General features: G+C 45.9%; 1 protein-coding gene across 4 annotated transcripts in view; it reads right to left on the reverse strand.

The window, feature by feature from the left end:
• Positions 1-27703, reverse strand: part of Ldlrad3 (low density lipoprotein receptor class A domain containing 3) — a 244878-nt gene that overhangs the window by 123586 nt on the left and 93589 nt on the right. For all 4 annotated transcript variants that reach the window (NM_001401870.1, XM_087653594.1, XM_087653593.1 and 1 more), the window contains 1 exon segment: positions 8982-9107. In NM_001401870.1, the coding sequence (NP_001388799.1) occupies positions 8982-9107 (126 nt within the window).

Here is a 27703-nt window from a genome sequence, read left to right on the forward strand (position 1 = left end):
TAGAAAATGCCTGGAACCTGAGAAGTGCTCTGAGCTCTGAAGCTTCGTCACAGTGTCTTCTGTATCTCCACTAATACAGGCCCCAGCAAGCCCTGCCTTCCAGCTCTTCCCAAGGACAGAGAGCAAAGTGAGCGGGAGATTGCTTGCCGCCCGGCAGACTAACTAACTGACAGCAAGAAAACCAACAAATACAAGGGGAGACAGAAAACATAAAATAAAATAAAATTGAAAAGCTACCCCAAGGATTCCAGATGAAGAAAAACAGTTTTAAAGGAGACCAGAAAATTACAGAAGCCCAAGGCAAAGGCCATCCCACTGCACAGCTCAGCCTAATTCTTTAGAATGACCCTGGGCTTCTACCAAAAAGGATAAATGGCGATAGAGCTGAGATGCAGCACAGTCTCAGAGAATGCTGGCCAGCGATGGTACCCAAGCCATCAATGTGCAGTCTCTAAGCAGACTGGCTCGCTCGCTCACCAGAGGAGCTGATCTCCCGCAAAGCTCCGGGAAACTCACGTTTTCTTACTGTCTTTGAGATCCCTGCAGCTATTACTGTGCTTGGCACAAATTCTGAGCTGCTAGTTCGCAGATGGAGCAGGAGACAGTGTGTCCTGCAGGATGTTATGTTGTGGTTTCTTGGAGCAATACTTAATGTACCCCAAATGTTTATGCCGTCTTTATCCTCGATACGGCTTACCAGCCATTGACTAGTGTGGGATTTTATTCAGTTAACTACAAAGAGGAATAGCGTGTCCTATAGTATCTATTTCATTGGAGATGGAAAAAAAAATTGTTCGTGGCATCGGCACAACAGACAGAATTGCCGGCTCAGAAGTTCCTTGGGAATTGTCACCATAAAAATGCTAGGGTTCTGATCCTCTGCTTCTTCGTCCACAGTACACAGAGAAGGCAGGTGGTCTCTCCCTCCCAAAGGGAAGGAACAGGTTTAAGGAGGCAGCTAAATAAACGGGCTGCCCCATTTTGGCCACATTGAACAGAGTAGACCACAGGAACATTGCAGTCATCCAAAAGCAATTGACTGGCTTCAACACAGGAACTGAAGCCATCTGTCTCCAGCAGGCAGGACTCAGGAAGTGTCCTCTTTAATTCATTTAAAGCTTCTCCCACTTCAAAATGTTCACATGTAAACTGTCATCAGCTCCCACCCTAAGGTGACTACTACTCAATTCCTAGCTTCATAGCCTCTGTGGGGACCTTTTCCTCCACTGTCCCATTTCCTTGTGAAGTTTACGGTTGGGGTAAGTGGGGCACGCTAAGACTTCCTCATGTCTTGGATGGGGTCTATGGTCTCCAGAAACAAGAGATGCTAAAACATCATCTCGTGGCACATGGTTCCTTCCAGCCTCATGCACAGCTCCCTCTGTAGCTCGGAATATGCTCACTGCTTTGCCTGGGGCTTGTCTGCCAATAACTATAAGCTTTTATGCTCCTCTCCATCTGCTAACAGGGCCTGCCCAGCACCCAGACTATCAGGCTTTGGCTCAGCAGTCCTCACTCCTGCTCTCCGAGACAAGACATAGCCGTGAACACCGTATTCTGCAACCAGACTCTCAGGAGGAAGAGCCGTTACTCCGGACAAACAACAAAGGTAAAGAATGCTCCACCTGCCTTCCTCTACAGGTTCAGGGTGTCTGGGGTTTTAATGTCCCCACCCCAGAGGTAGTGTGGCCACTTGCAGGACGCAGGTATATAACTACAGATAGTCTGTTTCCTCCTTCTTCTTCATAAAGGTTTCCTGCACATCACTGTCTCCCATCCAGTACTCAAAGGCAATTCCTCAACTTCAACCTTCACTTTTTTTGTAGACGGTTCCCTCAAAACCCCTTCTGGTAATAAATATCTTTCTCCCAATGCCTCATGGAGCCTTCTCCTTGACTCTTTCCTCACCTCAAACAGTACACCTAATAGTGACAACCTTCTTCACCCCAGCCCTTTCCTCATTCTGTGATGACTACATCTATTAAAGATGTCACCAAGTTCCAGGTCCCTAGGTCTCAGATGACCCTTCTTTCTCCCTACCTTGCATAGGTTCAGGGCCTGCTGCTCTCACCTGAACATTATTTTTTTAAAGGATCTTGATTCTCCATCTTCTGTCCAGCCCACGAACCCAGACAGCCATTTTACTGCAGTGGTTAAGAATGAGGGTCTGAAGTGTGCCTGGGCTCAAATATCAGCTCATCCTCTCAATCGCCATATGGCACTGAGCGCGGGAGAGCTATTTAATGTCTCCAACTCTGAATTTCCCTATCTACAGCATGATAGAGACAATGCCTGTGTTCGAAGTTTGTGAAGATTAAATGAGCCAAGGCTGCGGAGGATGGAGACCAGCCAGTGACTCACAGGGAGTGCTTAATATACGCCTGTCATAATTACTGCTGATGGGAGATAGGGTGGTAGTAGTCGAGTTCACCCTTGCATTTATACCACCTGAATTAATATTCCAAGTTTGCCACTTGTCAATTATGTAACCACGACAAGTTACTGAACCTTGCCTTGTCTCCATTTCACCCATGAGAACACCAATGTAAAGATGGCCTCGCTGTAGAGATGCCATATACCGCTCACAAACTCTGCAAACTGGTTCATATGTCCTGGCAGTGGCGTAGTACGGCTTCCAATTTCACAGGATGTCCTATGTATTTTAAGTAGTGCCTATTCTCTGTGGCTACCTTTTCTAACAATCTCATGACAAGCCTTGAGGAGAGTGGTTTCCCCACCCCTGATGCCCACAGCACTCCCAACACCAGTGCTACATTGTTGGTTTCTGTATGAAGACTCGTCTCCCTTCAGTCAAGGATGCCAGCTGAGATTTCCACACCCAAGGCAGCATCTCGAATGCTGTCTGGCACCATAACTAAAAACAGAGGATGAAACTCTGACAAAACAGTAGGACCTGGAGCTAATGTGCCAGGCAAGACCGTGTCTACCTTGCAAGCATATGTAAGAACAGAAGAGGATGAAGAAGCCCTTGGATGCTGAGTCTGTTCTGAGGGCAGTGGGAGGCACTGCTGCCCGAGTCTTCCTGTCTTCCCCATCTATCCCTTTGATTAGTTACTTGATTCAATCACTCTGGTAGGCACTGAGAACAAACTGCCACTGAGTCCCCTATTCAGAAAGAGCTACCACTAGGTGGGTACCAAGTCAACAGAACATGAGATGAAGCCTGAGAAGTCTTGTTCCATACATGCTAAGGCTGAGCGTGACCAAGTATTTCACACTGGGTAACATAGCTGTGGGCTGCATGATACCATGTCCTCTCATGACTGTCACAGCAAAGCAGAGGGAGCCATGCAGAACAGAAAGAGTGAAGCAGGGGTCATGTGTGTGCAGGGAGGAGTAGGTTGTCAGGGGATATGCAGGGCTGGCCCCTCTGATCCTGAGCTCTTTGAAGAAGGCCAATGACAGAGTGGGACAGTGACCCAGCATGGCCTCGACAAGCCAGGTACACATCTGTGGGAGTCTTTCAGGAGTCTCAAGGACAACACTTGGAGCACTGGGGGAAGCGCTCTCATGGTGACTCTCAGCTCCCACAGTCTACATATAGAAATGGTCTGGGCCGGTTTACTCATGGGATAACTGAGGCGACAAAAGACAAAAGGAGAGTCAGGCTGAGCTGTAGACAGACAGGAGACAACTGGCCGGCTCTGCAGGGCTCTGACAGATCTATGATCACACATACAGCCTGGCAACACGTCCTGCCTCACTGGGAGACAGGCAGGAGGCCGTCACTGTGGGACAAACATGGTCCAGGACCCCTGAAAGCCATCAGTAGAAGCAAACCACAGATATCACTTAATCTAATCTTTTAAATTACAATACGTGCTGCAAAAATATATGGATAAAAAAATCACCACTATTCTCAGACCTTAAAAATTAACAGTGATGTATCTGATATTATCAGATGTCACATCACAATTTAAGATGCCAATTATCTCGATTTTTTTTTAAGAATAGTTTTAGCTAGAGTCAGGGGGAAAACCAGTCTATACATGGCCCTGAGTTAATTCGTCTCTGATATTTCTTTCAGTTTACAACCCCTCCCCCTCCATGTTTTACCCTAGAATTACTTATGGATAAACCAGGGTCCTGAAGATTTTCCCACATTCTGGATCTGGAAATTTGCCTCTGTATAATGTTGTGGACATATTCCTCTATCTCCTAAATTTTCTGTAAACTGAGTGATCAGATTTTAAAGGGTCGTTTAGGTGCAGCTGAGATGGTTTGAGGAAACGACCTCAATTGATAATGTGTGCTCTGGTGTGACAGCAAATAGGGAGGCATAGAATATCTGGCACTTTTACTTTTTTAAACCTCAGTAGCTTTTAAAACATGATTTATTTACCATTATTTCACTTTGTGTGTGTTTGCCTGCATGTATGTATGTGTACCGCATGTTTGCCTGGTGCCTGCAGAGGCCTGAAGAGAGCATAGATCACCTGGAACTGGAGTTACAAAAGGTTGAGAGCCACTGTGAGGGTTCTTTGGCTGGGACATATGTAGCAGACACTTTTAACACTCTGAAAAGTAATTTGAACATATCCATTGGGAAAGAAGACTAGAATTTAAACTAGTAACAAAATGGTAGTGAGTTTTCAATTTTCCCTTTGCCTCTTAGGATCCTTAGGACACTGGAAAGAAGCCCCCAGCATGTTAAAGAGACAGAAGGAGAGGGATGAACACCACTCTTTTTAGGTCAATCTGCACACTGCACATGTGTGCACCTGTGTCCTCATCATGGATCTCCACACTGCACATGTGTGCACCTGTGTCCTCATCATGGATCCCCACACTGTACATGTATGCACCTGTCTTTATCATGGATCCTCACACTGCACATGTGTGCACTTGTGTCCTCATCATGGATCCCCACACTGCACATGTGTGCACCTGTCCTCATCATGGATCCCCACACTGTACATGTATGCACCTGTCCTCATCATGGATCCCACACTGCACATGTGTGCACCTGTGTCCTCATCGTGGATTCCCACACTATACATGTATGCACCTGTCTTTATCATGGATCCTCACACTGCACATGTGTGCAACTGTCCTCATCATGGATCCCCACACTGTACATGTATGCACCTGTCCTCATAATGGATCCCCACACTGTACATGTATGCACCTGTCTTTATCATGGATCCTCACAATGCACATGTGTGTACCAGTCTTCAACGACCCCAGAGAGGATGAGAAAGAACTCACACCGCTGGGAGGTACATAGCCTGACTCCCACCAGCACAGCCCAGAACCAAGAAGCAGGGACGTGCCTATCAAGTCATTTGCCTACAAAGGCAAAAATGTAAGTATTCTGCCCAGAATTTACTTAAGTTGTTTGTGTTAGACAAAACAAACAAAATGCCAGAACAGAAACTGAAATTAGCTGTCATATAGGAAGACAGGAGAATCTCAACCCATGTGGGAAAAGACAGCAACCATATGGATACTAACAAAGATGTACAGGTATGGGAACTGAGACAAAACTGGAGCACATCACCTACAGATCGCTTACACTCTAACAGGGGTCACAGACACTGGAAACACATCGTCACACTCTAACAGGGGTCACAGACACTGGGAACACATCGCTTACACTCTAACAGGGTCACAGACACTGGGAACACATCGCTTACACTCTAACAGGGTCACAGACATTGGAAACACATCGCTTACACTCTAACAGGGTCACAGACACTGGGAACACATCGTCACATTCTAACAGGGTCACAGACACTGGAAACACATCGCTTACACTCTAACAGGGTCACAGACACTGGGAACACATCGCTTACACACTAACAGGGTCACAGACACTGGGAACACATCGTCACACACTAACAGGGTCACGGACACTGGGAACACATCGTCACACTCTAACAGGGTCACAGACACTGGGAACACATCGTCACACACTAACAGGGTCACAGACACTGGGAACACATCGTCACACTCTAACAGGGTCACAGACACTGGGAACACATCGCTTACACTCTAACAGGGTCACAGACACTGGGAACACATCGTCACACTCTAACAGGGTCACAGACACTGGGAACACATCGCTTACACTCTAACAGGGTCACAGACACTGGGAACACATCGTCACACACTAACAGGGTCATGGACACTGGGAACACTTTGCTTACACACTAACAGGGTCATAGACACTGGGAACACATCGCTTACACTCTAACAGGGTCACAGACACTGGGAACACATCGCTTACACTCTAACAGGGTCACAGACACTGGGAACACATCGTCACACTCTAACAGGGTCACAGACACTGGAAACACATCGTCACACACTAACAGGGTCACGGACACTGGAAACACATCGTCACACACTAACAGGGTCACGGACACTGGGAACACATCGTCACATTCTAACAGGGTCACAGACACTGGGAACACATCGTCACACACTAACAGGGTCACAGACACTGGGAACACATCGCTTACACTCTAACAGGGTCACAGACACTGGGAACACATCGTCACACATTAACAGGGTCACGGACACTGGGAACACTTTGCTTACAAACTAACAGGGTCATAGACACTGGGAACACATCGCTTACACTCTAACAGGGTCACAGACACTGGAAACACATCGTCACACACTAACAGGGTCACGGACACTGGGAACACATCGTCACACTCTAACAGGGTCACAGACACTGGGAACACATCGCTTACACTCTAACAGGGTCACAGACACTGGAAACACATCGTCACACACTAACAGGGTCACAGACACTGGGAACACTTTGCTTACACACTAACAGGGTCACAGACACTGGGAACACATCGCTTACACACTAACAGGGTCACAGACACTGGAAACACATCGTCACACACTAACAGGGTCACGGACACTGGAAACACATCGTCACACTCTAACAGGGTCACAGACACTGGGAACACATCGCTTACACTCTAACAGGGTCACAGACACTGGAAACACATTGTCACACTCTAACAGGGTCACAGACACTGGAAACACATCCCTTACACACTAACAGGGTCACAGACACTGGAAACAAATGCAAAAACAGAAAGTCTAAGCAAAAGAAACGGGAGACAGAAAAAAATTTAAGAAATAAAAGTATAGTAACATTAAAACAAAGCAAAACACAGCAATTCGTGTATGAGAAATCAGATTAGCGATGACAAAGGAAATAATCGGCGTTTGAAGATAGATTAATAGAAAGTATGCCCTCTGGACAACAAGAAGCCAAATGACGGAGCCTCCAGGACTGATGCGACAGAGGCTAGAAATTTGACGCTCTTGTCACCCAAATCTCGTAAGGAAAGAGGGCAGCACTAGAAGACATTTGAAAAAATGACAGTTGAAAATGTAGGAAGTACGGCAACAATCAAAACAGACTCAAAACACTTAAGAGGATTTTAAAAATCTACCTGCAGATGCCCAAAACCAAGATCTAAAGGCCGAGAACTAAACATAAAATACTCTTAAAAGCAGCCAGAGGGAGAGCTGGAGGATCTGCAGGGGAACAAATCAAGAGACTGGCTTTCCCTTTGGAAGCTAGAGAAGCTGGAAGGAAGTGGCACATTTAAAGTGCTCAGAGGAAAAAGGACTGTCATCCCAAATACCACATGCCATAAAAATGCCTTTAGGAATGGGGCTGAAACACAGACATACGCGGCTGAGTGCACACTGAGAGCATGTGTCATCTGCAACCTTGCTTTCAACAGCGTCTCTGAGGCTGCCGAGAGCTCGGCAGTTACAAGCACATACACCTCTAATATAGGACCTCAGTTTGGGTCCCAACACGCACAATGGGCAGCTCACAGACACCTGTAACTCCAATTCTAAATTTGATTACTTCTTCTCGCCTCCATGGGCATCTGTGTAAACACACACACACACACACACACACACACACACACACTTTAAAATTTCTAAGAAGCATCACAGGAAGAAGTTCTTCAGACAGAAGGAGAATGATACCAGGGAAGCCTGAGAACAGAGGGTGGGGGAAAAGTCGCTGAAGCCATGCCTATCTAAGTAAACATTGTATCTTCTTCTCTGGAGTTCTTTAGAATTGAAATTTTTAAATAAAAATCAAACACTGTCTTCTGGGAGTGTCAGTGACTGAAGGGTGGCAGTTATTTGTAACAGGAAGAGACCCAAAGAACCAGGTTCCTGCATTCCAGTTAGCATGAGGTAATATTAATTGAGTTCAGAAACACCCACTGATAACTGAAGACTCCTCTAGCCTGACCTGTCAGTCACTGGAAAGCTCCGCCCCAAATTCTTGCCATGAGGTTTCTTCCCAGTGATCATTACCTAGGTTCACTGAACAAGGTTTCAAAATGGAGATGTATACTTAACCCTATAATATTTTGTATATACAAGTATTTTGCCCACATATATGTATGTGACCACGTGCGTGCCTGGTACCTTTGGAGATCAGAAGAGTTTGTCACATCCCTTGACACTGGCGTTAGGAATGACTGTGAGATACTGTGTGGATGTTATGGAAACTGAACCTTGGTCCTCTGCAAGAGCAGCAAGTTCTCTTAACTGCTGAACCAGCTTTCCAATTATCATAAAATATAATTAGCAAAACAACGTTTTTAAGTATTTAAAAAAGGGAAGCAAGCAAGGGTAAATTATGAGTGCTGAGACAATCAGAGGAGGTACAGAGGAGCTGCGTGGCCCTGGAGAAGGATTGTACCTCTCTAAGCTCCTCATCTGACCAGTCGGCACAACTCCTGTACCCACAGAGGGACCGTCCGGGCTGCCCAGATGCAATGGACTGACTGTGGCAGCCCACGAACAGTAGCTGAGAATTAACCGTCACACCCAGAAGAGCTAAAGATGACACAAGTGACAGCAGGCGGTGCCCAAGCATCTGGCTGGGCACTGCGCAGAAAGCAGAGTCGGGCCAGGCAGAAGAGCGCAGAGATCTCGACAAATCCAGTACTTACTGCAGTTCTCCTCATCGCTGCCATCCGGGCAGTCCTCAAAGCCATTGCAGCGGAAGCGGCCGATGATGCAGTGGATGCCGCTGGCACAGGGGAAGAAGGTCGGGCCACATTTCGATTTTGCTTTGGCTGCAGGAGTTAAAGAAACACAGAGGGCCATCAGGGGATGAAGTTCTCGGCACAGTCTCCTCACCCCACTCACTCTGAATGTATGCGTCCCTTCAAGCTTAGCATGGAGTTCCCAAGGAACCGTCACCACCGTCACTCGACAAATGCCCAGCCAGCATGGACACCTACATACAGCATTTTCTAGGAAGGGGATTGCCAATCATGCTGTTTCGAAAGTCCTTAAAGGGACCTGAGAGATGGTTCAGTCAGCAAAATGGATGTCACACAAGAAAAGGGACCTGTGTTTGAAGAGTACGGTCACCACCCTTGAGACTGAAGTTAGGGAACTACAAACATATGAAGTGTGGAGGCCCGCACCTGCAATGCCAACACTGGATAAGAACAGATGGGTGAGTCCCTGGGGCTCAGTGGCCAGCCAGCCTAGCCTACGTCCCCAGACCCAGATCCCAGTAAAAGACCCTGTCTCAAAAACAAGGTAGATGGCCCCTGAAGAAAAACTGAGTTTGACCTCTGACCTCCACACTCCACCACCCATATATGATAGGAACTTGCACACACACATAAAACACCTCATCACAAACACACACAAAGTCCTTGAGGAGGCACAGGCTAAATACTGTAGCAAGTCCAAAACAGGGGAATGGGCGGGCAGGTGGATGGTACCTATGGGGCTGGATGTGGATACAGCGCTTGCTTCTTTAGAAGCCCAAGAGCCAGCTGAAATGCATTCGCTGTATATCACAGCAACTGTTGCTGACATTGAGTGAGTCCTTGCCACACTAGGCAGGGTGCCAAGTACTTTGCACAGATTTTTCTCATTTAATTTACCCAGCAGCCACTCAACGGGGTGATGGCACGCAGGAAAGCTAATGTGACACTCTCAAGAACGCACCTTTCAGAAGACCTGCTTGCAAGCTCAGATCTGTCTTGGCTGGGGTTGGGGACTGTGGTTTGAGGAAAGGACGAGGACACCCTACCTGTAAGAGATCTTATAAAATTCTTCAGTTTAGTTTGCTATCATTGGTGGTTCCTCTGGGTCTCGAACACATGAGGCAGATCATTAACAGTGACTACCAACTTAACACGATCTAGCATCGCCTAGGAGACAAGCCTCTGAGCATGTCTGTGAGAGAGCATCTAGGTTAGGAGGGAAAACCCACCCTAATTGCAGGGCAGATGCAAGCAAGAAGGAGCTGAGCAGTGACGGTCATCTTTGCCGACCACAGGTACAATGTGATCAGCTAGCTCAGGCTCCTGCCCCCAAGACTTCGCTCAAATGAGGACCAGCACCTTCAACTGTGAGCCAAAACAAGCCCTTAAGTAGCTTTCGTTGGGCATCGGAACACAGTAACAATAAGTAACAATGAGTAACAATGAGTAACAATAAGTAACCAAGACTAAGACTTGGTGTGCAGGTGATCAGCCCCAGACCAAAGCTGGGAGCTGAGTCTGAAATGAGCCTATCTAGAGGGCAGTCCTTCGCATGCGCTGCTGAAATCCAGATGAACTGAATGCATCCGGTAGGAGTGCTCTAAGAAAGAACTGGAGAGCCAAAGCTCGGGCCTCCTCCATACCACTGCCATCCTATATTGAATTTGCAGAGCATCCTTTTGATGTAATAAACCACGGTGCTGAAAATGACCTTATGCAGTTTCAAGACTCTTAGGAAACGGTGACTCTGGGAGGGTCTTGAGGAGTCCTGATGGAGAGGGGTATCATGGGTACGGCTTCTATCCACATTTCATGGGTGTGTTTTGAGGATAAAGTGACTCGCTCAAGTTCACACAGCTAGGAAATCTAGTACTGAGGAGAGGCCCAGGCAGGTGGACGCCAAAAGCCACGACTTCAATCAACCTAACGGCATGCCGCGCTGCCAAAGGCTGTCACTTCTCCCAACAGAAGCCAGACTCCTGCACCAAAGAAATTTATTTTGCACACCTGCTGTACAAACAGTCTGAACAGAAACAGTTGTAACTTGGACTTGATTTACGGGCCTGCTATGCCCAGTAGCCCTGGGGGGTGATGCTCTTTCTGGCTAATGGTGCTGTCTGCTCTGGGTGTCGATTAGGAGACTGGAAATGAGATCTATGGCTAAGTGCAGGGAGCAGCCTCACTGAGCATCCTTTCAGACAACCCTCCAAGCAGGGAAAGGCTATTTCTTTGGAACAAATAGACAGTGGATTGCCTGCGTGTTCCCACTGTCTGTATGATGCCAATTTAGGTGGCAACTCACTCACGGTCGACAGGGTGTAAGGCCTAGAGAGTCCAGTTTTGAAACTCCACATAACCTTCATGCAGCACAGACTTTCTCTAATGGTGCTTGTGAGTTCTTCACAAAGCATAATCTCAAGGGAGTCCTGCGTTCAAACTCAGACTCCATTTTGATGACGTTAGACACATTTCTGCATATTGCTGAGCCTCAGTTTCCTCACCAGAATAACCTGCTTGCCAGGGGTCATGTAAGATGGAGACCATTGCTTTAAAGGCTTGAGTAGAGACAAAGACAACGCCTGCTTCTCTTTTCACTGAGACAAATGCCAGGGAGAAGCTGCGTAAGGCTGTCTCCTTTATAAGTCACCTTTACAAGACTTATCAAGTCATATAGATAAGTAAACGCTTGCTACGAGCGAGGAGACTCCAGCAGAGCTGCCTGCAAGTTATACAAGGAGGCCTATGGATGTGAGCTGTCACCCATGATGCAGTGGGCAAGGTTTTGAGTCACCCATGCTCCTGTAAGTAACCAGTGAACCCATTGGTCACAAAGCTAGGTTTGGGTGAAATCATTTCTTCGTTCCATCACTAGTGCCCTAACTGCCTGGCATAAACAGACATTTATTCCCTCTTAGGAATAGGCACACAGCAGAGCCGGTGGCCAAACTGGGACCAGCAAGACCCAGGATGAAGTAGAGAGAGGCAGGAACGTGGTCCCTGTGATGGGTGATGGGATGTGCGGCTGAGGCTGACCCATCTGGAATAAAACCTGCTCAGTCACCACAACTAAGGCAGCTGTGGCCACAGGAAGGCAGTCTCCAGCCTCGGAGCAAGCCGCTCTTCAGCTTGAAGAGGAGTGGGTGCAAACCTGACCTGCATATTCAGAGAGGTCCTTATTTTTTCCCATTTTACCAGAAGCCAGTGTTATAGACATAGGTCTCTGGGAGATGTGCAAGAACTATAGGGTATCAGGAAATAGTATGGTGACAGCAATCTGTGTATCCAGTGCAGGTGTCACATATGTGAACAGTAAAGCCTGAATTAGACACCAACCCGCCCAAAGTTAAGAGAGCTCTTATTGGGTGAACTTGGGTCTTGAGTCTGACTCGACTGCTTCCTGGTCCAGCCTCTTTGAGTTATGCTGTGTTGTGCCATAGGCAGCTGCCACAGGACCACATCTGGCTCAGATTTCTTCCCAGCATTCCAATACAACAGGGAACAAAAGAAAGAGAACCAGGAAACAGAAAGCCCTTCTTCCACACGTCAGAATGTTCCACACCTGGGATAGACGGCTCTTCACTAGACCACAAGCCTATGACTCTAAATCTGCCCAGAAAGCACTCGGGGCTGCCCACCTCTTAGAAGATGATGTAGGCCCATCGCCTACAGCTAATGGCTCAGGTCTCTCCAGGTGGCCACCAAACACAATAGCTGAACAAAAAGCCCAGAGTGGTGACACATACCTGCAATGCCAGCATTGAGAAGGCAGAGGCAGGAAGACAGTAAATTTGAAGCCAGCCCAAGTGACAGAGAGAGACCCTGTCTTAGTCACCACTCAATTGGGCCAGGACAGCCATGAACTCAGCCAAGCAGAAGGCCACACCCCTCGAGTGGTGGCTACAACTCCAGCCCAAGCTCTGGGTATCTAGGGTTCACTCCCTTTGCCTCTGTGCTTGGCCAGATGAGCAATAGTTGCTGCCCTCCGACTCCTGCCCTAGGATCCTGCTCATTCAAGGCCCAGAGAGGCCAAAGAACGAGGAGCAGGAGCGACGAGCTCCTCTGCCGTGCCCCATCCTTGCGTGTAAGCATCAGCATGAGCTCCCTATGACATTTCAATGGTAGAGAAGCATAAGGAGATTGTGAACATCATCATCGATTACCACCACACAGGAGAGCATGGTGTGGATATTTAGTAAACATGATTTTAACCAGCTACCCTTCTCATTGCTGTGGCAAAACATCTGGTAGAAGAAACATGAGGGGAAAAAGACTCATATTGGCTCACAGTTTCAGGAGACTTTCAGTCCATCAAGAAGGGAAGGCATGGCAGTGGGTGTGGTTCCGTTCACATTGCTGAGCGTATGAAGTGGCATCATGACAGTCAACCAGGAAGTAAAAGCAGGGCCAGATTAGAAACCCCCATCTGTGCTAGATAGGTTCCATAGAGCCTCCCAAATATTACTGCTAGCTGAGGACCATATGTTCAAACACATGAGCCCACCGAGGACACGGCACACTCAAACCATAATAGCAGCAAGAACAATCATGTGTAAGTGGGTCAGTGGGTCAAATCCCGATAATGCAGCAAGTCTGGTATTCCACATTGCTCCTGAGCTCCTAGGAAATGCTGCTATAGCAACCACAGCGCTAGGAGTCATGAATGCCTAACACCGTCTTGTCCACTGCTCAGAAAACTTACCCTGTGTGTAAGCTATTGAGTAAGCCCTGATGGAATTAACAAGTAGGCCCCAGTGGGCAGCTGTATGTAAATGCATTCAAAACACATGTTGCTCTGAAAACAATGTCTGACCCTTAACATCCTGTCAGTCACCACTGATCCACAGCCTCGTGAGTGCTTGTGTTTCAGGGGGAGAGTGGGTACACCTATATATGTATCTGAGTGCATGTTGAGGCCAGAGGTTAATCGCAAGTATCTTCCTCAACCACACTCCAACTGCTTCTGAAGGCAGGGCCTCTCACTGAACTGGGAGTTTGCTGACTGAGTAGGACTGACTTGCCAGTAATCTCCAGATATCCTCTCGTGCTTGATCCCTAGTCTCCAGTGCCAGTATTCCAGGTATAAAACACTGCTCCCCACTTCCACTGGCTGGTGAAAATCGTACCCAGGTCCTCATGCTTGTGCAGTAAGCGCTTTACCGGATGAGCAATGAACCCAGCCACCACAGCATTCTCAATGGCTGAGTACGACTTGTTAGAGGGTCGACTACCCACAGACACCTGCAGTGCTTTAAGTAACAATACACACCCAAATGGATACAGTCATTCCCAACTACATAGTATCTCATTGCTACAGTGTCTTTTAGCCCATCACCTGGTGTCCTCTGGCTACAAGAAAAGACTGCTGCCCGAGACAGATGAGAGGAAACCACAGTTCTGCACTTATGTTAGGCGAGGCCCCAACTGTTGTACCTCTCAACTGTTCCCCACCCACTCTGTCTCCTTTCATTACAACCTCCAGGCATTTCACTACCCTGCAGAGGAGGGGACATCCCCATTGGGTCAAGGGGACCATCCTTCTTTTATCTTCCTGAATCTGCACTTGGTATGGGAAATCAGTTTTAGTTAGAATGGGTTTCCTGGTCTGCACAGATCTCCTGCAGATGCAGCGTCTCTGTCTCAGAGGGCTGGTGGATGCAGACTCTCTCCCAGGGCTATCCACTAGCCAGTGTCCCTGCAGAAGCCCTACCTTCCCATGTAGGGGAAAGAGTGAGTAAGCAAGCTACAGGCTGCGGGCAGCAGATTCACCAGGAGATGGGACTCCCCTCACAGTGCTTATTTTCATTAACAGCAGCCAAACATTTCAGTGAACACATATATGGGTAAGACTTAGCTAGAGTTAGGAAATGGTTGGAGTGTGTCCCTCCTCAGGGTTTCTGTGCTGACACGGGATCTCTATGTTGAGGTGAGAACTTAATATATTAAAGTATGATTAATAAAGTTACCAGAACAGGGATGCCATGACTAAATCCTGGCTGCATTATTAAGAGGGGAAGATACCAGTAGAAGCACATACACATACCTGGCTTATGCCATGTGATATCCTGGGCTATCTCAGGACTCTGCCAACAAGAAAGTTACCATTTATGCCTCCTCTAGAACCAGAAACATTTCGAAATCAGCTTCTTTTCTTCATAAAGTTACCCAAACTCTGGTACTTTATTGCAGCACCATAAAACAGACTGATACAATCCGACTTTGCCAGATTCTATATCACCCACAGAGCGGATGACCTTATCTTCCTTTCTTCCTGGTATTATCATCACATAACCAGATGCCATTCCAAAACTCACAGCCATGAAGACAGTGAGGAGCCAATTCTGACAGTATTGTTCCAAATCAAGTCTAACGCTGACATCCTCGATGTAAGAGTAACTGTGAGCTCCAAGCAAACTACAGGCCACTTTGTGAGCTTTCCTCATTTCAATAAGGAGCAAAATCATTTTCCCTTAGACACAAAAGCTGTAGGCTCATATACAACTGGTTATTGTTCTAGCAAAAAGGCCCCTTTGAGTTTGAAAACCTTTATTTGCTTTACCTATTTGTAAAAATTTACACTTTTCCTGTGCAATATTCAAAATATTTAAAGGGGGGAAATCTGCCACATTGTTGGCAAACAACAAAATGTCCCTAAGACTGTCTGTCAGGCAGAGTCATCTGTGCAGTGAACAGTGCAGAAGGCAGGCTCCTGTAGGTGAGGCTAGAGATGGATGAGTCTCTCCCTGCAATTCAAGAGGCATCCTCAAGAGGGAGCTAATCTCAACTTCGTGGAGGCTAATGCCATAAGACTTCCAGGTATGCGTGGGGCTGTGATTCTCCAAATGCAGTCAAGATGGAAACCCATGGAACAGTTACAATCTGCAACTGTAGCTACTCCACTATGCATTCCACTCACATTAAGACTTGGACTGCTCTACAGTGGTACAGATAAGGATTCACAAGAGACAGACAGGACATGTCTGGATGCCTAGTGCCTGTAGAATTGAGCAATGAAGAATGTTCCAAGGAAATGCCAGAGACTGCAAGTCAGAACGGTGAAGGTCATAGGAGTGTGCTGCTTCTGGTGCTAAATGTACTTGCTATCTCTCCTTTAGCTAAAAATGTATCTTATGACTGGCAAAATAGCTCAGTAGGCAGAGACACTTGTCATGAATGATCTGAGTTTGCAGCCCTAAAATCCACGAAGAGAGGAGAGTGACTCCTAAAAGTCATCTTCTGACAGCCAATGCATGTGTTCTCTCTCTCTCTCTCTCTCTCTCTCTCTCTCTCTCTCTCTCTCTCACACACACACACACACACACACAGATACACACATACACTTGCAATAAATGAATAAAATAAAAATACATTTGCCTTAAGAAAAAGACTGCAAACCAGTTATAATTCATTTCATTGTAATGTTATCAAATGAATGCTAACACAAAAGCATAAATTAGAAAGAAACCAAATTACAATATCCAGGCAATTTAAATCATTGTGAACACCTCCCAAGGTGAACACACGCATTCAGCCATCACTAGCTGAAAGTCTGAGAAAAGCAACCAGTCTGAATTTATCACTGGCTCAGGTTTTTCAGCTTGCTTTCTAAAATGTCAAACTGTGGTTCCTTTTCAAAGTCAAAAATTACTTCCTGGTTGGTGGAGAAGGAAGCAAAGAGAGAAATACAAAAGCAGCCTGGGCTCTGTTAGAAGTCTGGGGATGGGGAGCCTGTCCACTGAAGTCTCAAAAACAGGGGATAAACAGCCCAGAAAGTCAGATCCACACTGAGCCTGGAAGCCTGTGCAAATCATTATTTGCCTGAGAAAAAAGGCCCCGCTTGTCACAATGGCTCAGCTCCACATGAAGGCTGCAGGGGACTCCAAATTCTATTGATCAGATGTGGCCATGTTTTACTTTTCCCTAAAATAACATACTGGCTATTTGAGATGTAAGAGAAAAGACAGTAGATGCAAACTAACGGAAATATAAATATGGAAAAATATGTTATGAAATAGCTTTGCCAGAAGATTCGCTAACAGAAGAAATCTCCCAAACATCTCCTCTCTTAAGTCTCAGATATGAGGCTCCCAGCCCCAGCCAAGAGTTAGGATGTCAGAAGGGATCAGGGTTGACAAGGAGTTCATAAGTTCACAAGGGATTCCAACTATGTGACATAATCACTGAGACCTAGACAAGGCATTTACTCTCCCCTATGTAACTCCATGTCCCCAACTGTATAAGAGGGGACAGGGACACAACTGGCCTCACCAGTTGTTTGAACAGAGACTGTGGTGTATAGACGCCTGATACTTGGGGCAGGTTCACACTCCCTGACATGACTGTGGTTCTGCAAGCTGCTACCCTGACAAAGGTGAGGAGCAAGCTAGTGTCACCCTTAACCAGCTTGCGGCTCTGTGCTTTGCTTTACCCACCCCCTATCTCTTTCTCCTGCCCTCCCTCCCACTTACTTGAATTAAACTCAGAACGTGGTAGGCAAGCATTCTACCATTGAGTTATATGCCCAGCATTTTTGGTTGGTTATCTATATATCTCTATCTCTATCTCTATATATATATATATCTATCTATATCCATCTATCTCTATCTATCTATCTATCTATCTATCTATCTATCTATCTATCTGGTGTTTTGTTTTGTTTTGTTTTGTTTTGTTTTGTTTTGTTTTGTTTTGTTTTGTTTTGAGATAGTGTTCCTCTGTGTACCTCTGGCTGTCCTGGAACTCGCTCTGTAGAACAGGCTGGCCTGACCCAGGCTGATCTTGAACCTGTGATCTTCCTGCCCCAGTCTCCCAAGTAGCAGAATTATGAGTCTGTCCCACCAAGGCTGGTTATCCATCTGACTATATGTCACATGAAGAACAAATGTGGGTGTTGCAAGGAAAATAAACCATGTGGCTTTTGAAAATTAGTCAGAGCAGGGATATAAGAGTGGTGTAAGCCTGCCCAAGCTCAAATCTCATTGGCTGTATGATAGATGATACACTATTTAGCCTCTATGTACCTCACCTTCTGCACCAAGACACAGACATATTAACACTTCACAGGACTACAGTGGGAACTGAATGAGATAACATAGTAACTTCCTAAAGCTTTCTCTAGAAGACAATATAAGCTATGATTGCTATATTTGTATTTTATAGGATAATTAATAATAGCTATAATAAAATGCAGCATAAGAATTAGTTTTATATAATATTATCCAACAATATTAGCTATTATTCATTTTGTTAAAAATTACTTAATTTTTTAAAGGGTTGACCTGTAGGGGACACTCAATCAATGTGTGAGGAATGCGAAGGAGCTGCAAACTGTGAGGCTCAGCCTGGGAAAGCCTTATGAGGTACAGCTACCTCAGCCAGAGGACATCTTTACAAAGGCAAGCAAGGTGCCATATTTGTTTCTTATGAAGAAATTTCATGAATGCAGAAGCATAGTATGAGGTTACATAAGTTGAATTCTCAGGTACTATCAAAGGCCTCTGGTGAGTTTGAAGAAAGACAAGTCTGTAAAATGTTGGGAACCTTTTGTGGGACAAGCTCTTTAAACTAAAAAGGATTCAAAGTGCATGGCACTGCCTTTCAAAAGGGGTCCCATCATCAAGAATGACAAGGGGAAGAGGCAAACAATGCGACGAGCTGGGATTAGAAAATCCTTCTAACCCAAAGAGGGTTCTGGCTAATACTCTGCATGCATGTGTGTGTGCTCAAATGAAGGTTCCAGCTGTCGGAAGCAGGAAACTAATAAGACACTGCCAGCCCAGACTCTGATCTTGAAAGGTAAAAATGGCCTAAGAGATAATTAACACAGGTAGGTTGGATAACTTAGCCTTTCCACATTTTTCTCTGCTGAGTGGAAACCTTTCGGGTGGTGGGCCTAGATCCTTGGGTCTGGGAACAGATGGGTGCACAACACGGAATAATTCTCTCCTTACGGGGTAACCACCTCGAGTGCACTGGTCAGTGGGAGGGGGCTTCCTACAGCAGGGCAGACAGAAGTGGAAAAGGAAACTGGGTACGGGGGCTTGTGAGAATCAGTTTTCACAGCTGAACACATCAAAGAGAATCCATTCTGGACCATTTCCTGTCTCCCTAGATGTGTGTGTGTGGGGGGGGGGGGAGTCTGTCTGTCTGTCTGCCTGCCTGTCTGTCTTTACCAGGAGAAGGCTTTACATTTCAGAACTTCCACCCTCTCCTGTTACCATGGCCCCCACCAGACCTAAGGCTTTTTCTTCCAAAAGCACTGGTTTCTGTATAGATTCTTTTTCTTAGTCCTGGAAAGATGTATTAACGGTCTTTGATGTGGGTAGGTCAAATGATATAGGTGGAAAACGTCTCTTGAGGCTTTTCTGTGTTCTGTAGAAACCTTCCTGACACTTGGTCTGGATTCCTAAGATGGGAAAAGACATGTGAACACACACGTGCAAAGCATAGAACACTCTGCTCATCAAAGGAAAGGGAACTTTGGGGAACGAGCTCCCAGGGTGTTTTACCTGGCTCTCCCAACACAAACCAGGGAGGTAGTAGGGCCTGGGAGTCAAGAGTTGGTTCTGGCGATTGTTGCTGCAATGCTTGCTGGAAGCACAAAGAATGGCCGTTGTGGTACCATCAGTAACGGGGGATTCCGTCAAGACATCTTCGAGCCAGGCACCTTCTACTTTTCAGAAGGACCACCCAAGAGGAATGAACCCTTTCAGGAAAACAGGTCTTCAAAGCACCACAAATGTAGTTCTGGAAAAGTTTCATTGGGGCATCTGTGGTGGTCTGAATGACAACAACCCCTACACTTGGTTCCAGTTAGTGAAACTGTTTGGGAAGGATTAGGAGGTGTGGCCTTGCTGAAGGAGGTATGCCACAAGGGGTGAGCTTTGAGGTTTCAAAAGCCTAGGCCAAGTTCAGTTTTGTTTTCTCACTTTCTGCAATTTGTAGATCAGATGTGAGTTCTCATTACTACTTCAGCATTATGCCTTCCTGCCTGTGGTAGGGACACCATGCTTCCCACCACAATGATTGTGGACCAACCTCTGAGACTGTAAGCAAGCTCCCAATTAAATGCTTCTTGCTTTGGTCATGGTGTCTCTTCACAGCAATAGAACAATAACTGAGACAGAATCCAAGTTTCCATAATACCTTAACATAAATCAGTGTGGCCTCAGATATGATCAGCATCAGGGGACAACCTTTAAAGACAGCAGTCCTGGGCCTGAACTTTAACAGAGCAGTGATTCTTGGTCCTGGATGCACATCTGAAAACCTGAGAGGCTTAAAGAGCAATACAAAACTGCATGGTTGTGCACACCTTTAATCATAGCACTCAAGAGGCAGAACCTGGAAGATCTCTGTGTATTCAAGGCCAAACTGGTCTACATAATGAGTTGTAGACCAGCTTTTTTTTTTTTTTAGAAAAAAAAAGCAAATAAGATTAGCAGAACAAAACCAAAGCTATCTAAAATCAATAAAAATGGAAGAGCTAACACCAGACAACGGAAGATTAATAATAAAAAAAATTACTTCAAGGGATAAAGAAGGACTTTTAGATAGACAAATTTATATGCCCTAAAATAACAGCCCTAAAATGCATAGGGCAAATTAACAGCAATAACAGGAGACACCAACACCTTCAATGACAGGTACAATAGTCACTATAAGCCCCATATACTAAAAAAAGGAGTGGGGCAGCCAGGGCTGCAATGTAGCTTGGTTGGCATATCAGTATGCAAAGCCCCGAGTTCAATCCCCAGGACTACACAAGCCAGCCATGGTGCCTGTAGTCACAGGATGAAGGAGGTAAGACTAGAAGACCTTTCTCAGCTTCATAGAGAACTCAGGCAAAGCCTGGCTACATAAGACCTTGTCTTAAGAGAGGGAAAGGGGGAACGGTAGGGGGAGGAACAGATTCAACAGACGACTCTAGAACACAGCATCTATCAAGTACAAAACACACATGACACGTGTCATACCAAATCCAAGGGCACGAAAACCTCAGTGGACTGTGATCCAATACACGGTTTGTTCTCCAGCCACAGTGAAGTGAACCAAGAAATCAACTACAGAAGGAAGTTACTAAAAACAAGCATGCACCTCTCAGGGAGCACACTCACTCAACATCCAGAGTCAGATAAGTGAGGTGAGGTAAGGAAGAAAAACCGTTTGAGATTCTAAATAGAAACAAAACAATAATGAAATGTGAAGAATACAAATAACTCAGGGCCAAGAGAGAAACTTATAGCTGTGAACGTCTGTATTAAAAATGAAGAGAGACTGAAAATCTATAAAAAGCAGTTAACAACAAGAAACAAGACCACCAAAGCTGCAGAATGGAAGGTGAACACGGCAGAATCAATTGTACTTCTACACACCCACAATCAAGAATCAAAATCAAAATTAAGAAAACCTCATCTATAATAGCATCAAAACCAGCAAAAATCCTTAAGAATATATTGAACAGAAGACATGTAAGGCTTGTGTGCTGAAAGCTGGAAACCACCATTTAAAAAAATGACTTGAATAAACAGAAAAGAATCGGTGGTGCTTTGAATGTGAAGTGTTCCCCATAGGCTCATGTGCTAGAACACTTGGTCCCCAACAGGTGGCACTGTTTCAGAAGATTGTAGATGCCTTTAGATGTTTCAGCAAGCCTTACTATGGGTAAGGGAAGAGATTGATGTAGGCATAAATTTTTTCCAACGTACTTTAATTAGGGTTCAACCTCTCCTCTAGCCCATCACCCAGTAGAAAAGTTATTAGGACACGGGGAAGTAGACCTGTTTAGAAATAGTTCTTTAGGGGCAGATCCAATCTTTGTTGTCAGGATATCAGCAGTTCAGTCCAGTAGCAAATACAAATCAGCAGCAGCAGTTCAGTCCTGACAGTAGACACTACACACAAACCAGCAACTACAGTCCAGTTCACATGACAGTCACCACACATGAACAAGCAAGGGCAGTTCAATCCAGAAGAAACTGCAAGGCTCTCGAACCCACCGGAGACCACAGAAGCAGTAAGAAGTGCCAGAAACCTCATGATAAGTTCTTTGGCTACTTTGAATCTATGGCGTCACCACAAGCGGAGCTCAGCAACGCAAAGTAAGATGAACTAATAGATGCCTGTCAGTGAAGAATAGTGAGGCAGGGCAAAGCAAACCAACGCTCCAGCTCCAACTGTCTGTGGGGTCATATTTATATTCCTTCTGAACATTATTCATCCATTCATGTGTTTGCTATAGCAAAATATCCTTTCACTTGTGCACCCCAGCAAAGTATCATTTGACGTAACTGACTTTCCAAAGGGACCACAAGTTTCCCCTTCAGATTGACTTGAAGTTTTACAGCTTGGCACTACTTATTACCTACACTCTACTTCTTTATAATTAACTCATTACATCATGTTCCTGTCTCCATGCCCCCACCACCGGGACAGGCTGTGTCCCTTCTTAAATCACAATCCAAAAAGAACCCTTCCTTCCTGATGCTGATTTTGTCAAAGCAATGAGAACATACAACACCTTATGTCTGCACAATGTGAGACTTAACATTTGTAAAAGGCAACACTCCCCAATGGACCTAACACAATCCCTATAAAATCTCCTTTGACTTATCTGTAGAAACAGACAAGTATATCCTAACATAAGGTGTAAGAGCCTCAGAATACTTAATACTCTATTAGAAAGAATGAAGTTGGGGTTGGGGATTTAGCTCAGTGGTAGAGCGCTTGCCTAGAAAGCACAAGGCCCTGGGTTCGGTCCCCAGCTCTGAAAAGAAAGAAAGAAAGAAAGAAAGAAAGAAAGAAAGAAAGAAAGAAAGAAAGAAAGAAAGAAAGAAAGAAAGAAAGAAAGAAAGAAAGAAAGAAAGAAAGAAAGAGAGAGAGAAAGAAAGAGAGAGAGGAAGAGAGAGAGAGGAAGAGAGAGAGAAAGAGAGAGAGAGAGAAGGAATGAAGTTGGAGGGCTAATATTTCTTGATCTCAGTATTTTGCACTAGGCCAAAATAATCAGGTCAGTGTTGTGTTGGAACAAGAGTGTACCTGTGGAGCAACAGAGTAAAACTGGTTTCTTTTACATCTCATTGATGCTTGGCACAAGTACTAAGCAAACTTTCGGTGTCAAGGACAGTCTTCAACAAAGCCTGGGACAACTAGAAATTCATGTGAAAAGACATGAACAAGGACACCTGCAGTCCATATCCTATAATATTACATAGGGATGAAACGTTGATACATGATATCCTTACTACCTGGAAAGCATGCGAGACAAAGGAGGTGGGGCACAAAAGGCTATGAGTAATGATCCCACTTACATGAAATGTCCAGAAAAGGCAAGTCATTGGAGAGATGAAGGTTGGCGCTTCCCAGGAATGGGAGGGGGAGATGGAGAACTAATGGGTTCAAGCATTTCTTCCTGGGGTGATGAAATGTTCTAAAATTAGTGACACAACTGCACAGCTCTCTGATATAACCAAATAAAGAAACCAAATCTTATGAGAATTCCTAAGATCTAAGAATATGGGTGACATCAGAAATAAAAGAGTGGCTCTTTTTCTGGAAGGTTCTAAATTTGCTAAATTCCTCCCCAGTACTGGCTTGCTTCCAGGGGACACATGATAATGCCAGGGTGAAGGGCATGGGAAAGTCCCCTGACATGACGGGTAGTATTACCTGCAATCCACAAAGACGTATCTGTAAATCTCTCTCTCTCTCTCTCTCTCTCTCTCTCTCTCTCTCTCTCTCTCTCTCTCTCTCTGTGTGTGTGTGTGTGTGTGTGTGTGTGTGTGTGTGTGTGTGTGTGTGTGTCTGGCTGTCTGGCTGTCTGGCTGTCTGTCTGTCTTGCAAACCAGGGTCTCACTATGTAGACCAGGCTGACCTTGAACTCAGGGAGATCCACCTGCCTCTTCCTTCCTTGAGCTGTGCTTACAGACATGGGTCACAATGCCCTGCTTGCTTTTCTTAAAGGAAACAAAGGAACAAACAAACCCCACTCTTAGCTTTTTAGATCAGTGTTAAGAGCCCGAGAGCTTTGGGTCTAGATTCTAAACCAGCCCCTGTGAAAGTCTTTACTTCCTCAAGTGTAAAATGGAGATGTAGGAAAAGATGGCTAGCTTCAATAAGGGCTAAGCAGTTTTATTATTGTAAGTACTGGTTTCTAATTTTTAAAGCTCCCAGTACTGCTTAGTACAAGGAAATGGGTGGCAGCGACCTCTTAAGATAGTATTACTTTATCCAGTAACAATTAGTATGTGAACTGGGACATTTTATGAGGTAATAAGCAATTGAGACGTAACAGTTGACATTTCTCACTGCTGCTTTATAATCAAGCTAAAGAGGGACTGGCCGAGTCCCCGGTTGCCATAGTGACATAAAGTTTTTGTCTGTCTAATTCATTTTCTTGCATGAAATGCTTTCTATTTGTGAGGCTGGGCTCTGTGGCTGAGTCCACCTCTGCTGAATAGCCGAGGAGTCCTTTCTGCTTTCAGAATCTAATATTATACTACAACTTAAAATCAAGATGACAGCCAGTCACAGGTTTTTGTCCTGGAGCTCGGTAGAATCAGTGGTGATAGGAGTGACTCCATAAGGTATTAAGTCACCGTCCAGCATTCACTAGCACAAGTACTGGTGCAAACATTCTCTCGTCCTCACTGAAGACAGAGGGGAAAAGGCACTATGCTTGTTAAATGTTCCTCTTAGCGTTTCAGAGAACCCCTTCCTGCCTTTCCCGATTTACACTGCCTCAAAGCATGAAGTGGTGAGAACCATTACCAACATCACACAGTGGCTACCAACGCAGATTAATAATTTGCCCAGGGACACACTTTACATATATATTTATTTCTTCTAAATTCATAATGTGTTCTCATAAATCTTTTAAGTTGGTTTTAAAAAAAACCTGTTAAGAATAAGGAAAAACGGATGCTATGGAAAAGCAGAAGCAAAGGGGAGAGATAGACAAGACGTTCTGTTGTGAACTTACTCCCATTAGGGATCAATTTCCCAAGTGGTCAAAACTACCAAGAAAACATGGTCAGTGGTGAGGATGGAGCAGGCAAAGCCACAGCCTAAATCCTAGCTTTCTATGAGCTAAGTGATATTGGTACTCCTCCATAACCTCAACACACAGGCATACAAACACACCACAGCACAGCACAGCACAGCACAGCACAGCACAGCACAGCACAGCACACCACACCACACCACACCACACCACACCACACCACCACACACCACACCACACCACACCACACCATACCACAGCACACCACAGCACACCACACCACACCACACCACAGCACAGCACAGCATACCACACCATACCACACCACACCACACCACACCACACCACACCACAGCACACCACACCACACCACCACACCACACCACACCACACCACACCACACCACAGCACACCACACCACACCACACCACAGCACACCACAGCACAGCACAGCACACCACACCACACCACACCACACCACACCACAGCACACCACACCACACCACAGCACACCACACCACACCACACCACAGCACACCACAGCACAGCACAGCACACCACACCACACCACAGCACACCACACCACACCACAGCACACCACACCACAGCACACCATACCACAGCACACCACACCACACCACAGCACACCACACCACACCACACCATACCACAGCACACCACACCACACCACCACACCACACCACACCACAGAACACCACACCACACCACACCACACCACAGCACAGCACACCACACCACACCACACCACAGCACACCACACCACACCACAGCACACCACACCACACCACACCACCACACCACACCACAGCACACCACACCACACCACACCACAGCACACCACACCACAGAACACCACACCACACCACACCACAGCACAGCACACCACAGAACACCACACCACACCACACCACAGCACACCACAGCACACCACACCACACTATACCACCACACCACACCACACCACAGCACACCACAGCACACCACACCACACCACACCACAGCACAGCACACCACACCACACCACACCACACCACAGCACACCACACCACACCACAGCACACCACACCACACCACAGCACACCACACCACAGCACACCACACCACACCACACCGTGTGTCCCGTAAGGATTTGCACTCAGATCAAACTGACTCCATGTCAGTAAAAGGTTCTCTTCCAAGCACAGGCATGGGCTCAAAATTCACAATCCACACTCATTTCCTCAATCAACTCTGGGGTCCCCACATTCAAGTTCAAATCTCAGCTCTGCTAACTCCCAATCTTCTATGAGATAATTAAATTCCATCACTTGGGTTTCCTCACCTGCAAAATGAAGATGATGAACCTGGTATCCATCTCCATAACCCTATCATGGAGACTAAATGGAAGTAAGGCATATAGTATAATTCTCAGACTCTACTATGGTTATAAGCTATTAATACTGTCCACACTTCCCTCGCTGTACATGGACGGCTCTGTGATGTTTAGAAGCAGTATACACAGAACACGACTGACATTGACAGGGCCTGAGCTGGGCTTGTTTATAGACCTAGTTATGTAAAGCTTCTTGGTCTCTCATCTTCACTGATCTTCGCTTCTCTGAAAGAGGCACGGCTGAAAACTTCTGGCATCTCTCCTGCTCCCTCCAGCTGACTCGTGCTGAGGCTGAGGCCTGGCTATCTCTGCTAGTTAGTGCCACTGATGCTGACTCTACCAAACTGGACCACTGGTGTATCCATGAAGTGTTTGCAAGTGGACTGAGCTGCCACTGCTGACCTGTGAACTGAACTGCTGATTTCCTGACAACCCACACAGGAGTTGCTCCAAAGAACAATTTCTAAACAGGTCCACTTCCCCCATATCCTTTCTTTTCCACTGCCTCTGGTGGGTGGTGGGCTAAAGGGGAGGCTAAAGCGCTTCAGAACAATCATTAAAAATAGAATTTGAAAAATTAAAGTTACCCACATCTCTGGGTATGTCTGTGAGGGAAGATGCACCCTGAGTATGGGTGGAACCATCCATGGGCTGGGCTTAGGTCATTTAAAGAAAAGGGGAGAAAGCAAGAAGCACTATTATCATCTCCCTCTGCTTGCTCACTTCAGATGCAGTGTGACAGACCGGTCACCTCACATTCCTATTGCCATGCCTTCTCTGCTGTGACAGACTATACCCTCTCAAACCATGAACCAGCAATTCCTTCCATCCCAGGTATCTGGGCACATAAATGAGAAAAACAACGAATGCAGATGGACAACTCTGGGTGGATTTGGAATCCTCAGGGCAGGCTCCTCAACTCAGTTCTGTGATTTTTTTTGCTGTGTAGAGGCTGCTCTGTGAACTGTGAAGTTTTAGAGCATTTTTAGCCCCTACCCACTACCTACTAGCAATGGCCCTAGGTGTGACCATCAAAGCCATCTCCACTATTGTGAGATGTCAGCATCGTGCCTGGCTGAAACCTACTGTTTTAGCAGTGGTGCTGCCTGGGCTCACTGCTGAACTAGTGAAACAGAGAGACAGTTAGGAAGAGAGAGGGCTCACAGGTCATTGCCGTCTTCTCAAATATATACAACAAAAAGGCAAGATCATCTCAAGCGTCCTGCGCCATTGGATCAGCTTCTGAATTGTGGCACCAATCCATCATTCCTGCATTCA

Source organism: Rattus norvegicus, chromosome 3 (assembly GCF_021556685.1).
Source record: "Rattus norvegicus strain SHRSP/BbbUtx chromosome 3, alternate assembly SHRSP_T2T, whole genome shotgun sequence".
Lineage (NCBI taxonomy): Eukaryota > Metazoa > Chordata > Mammalia > Rodentia > Muridae > Rattus > Rattus norvegicus.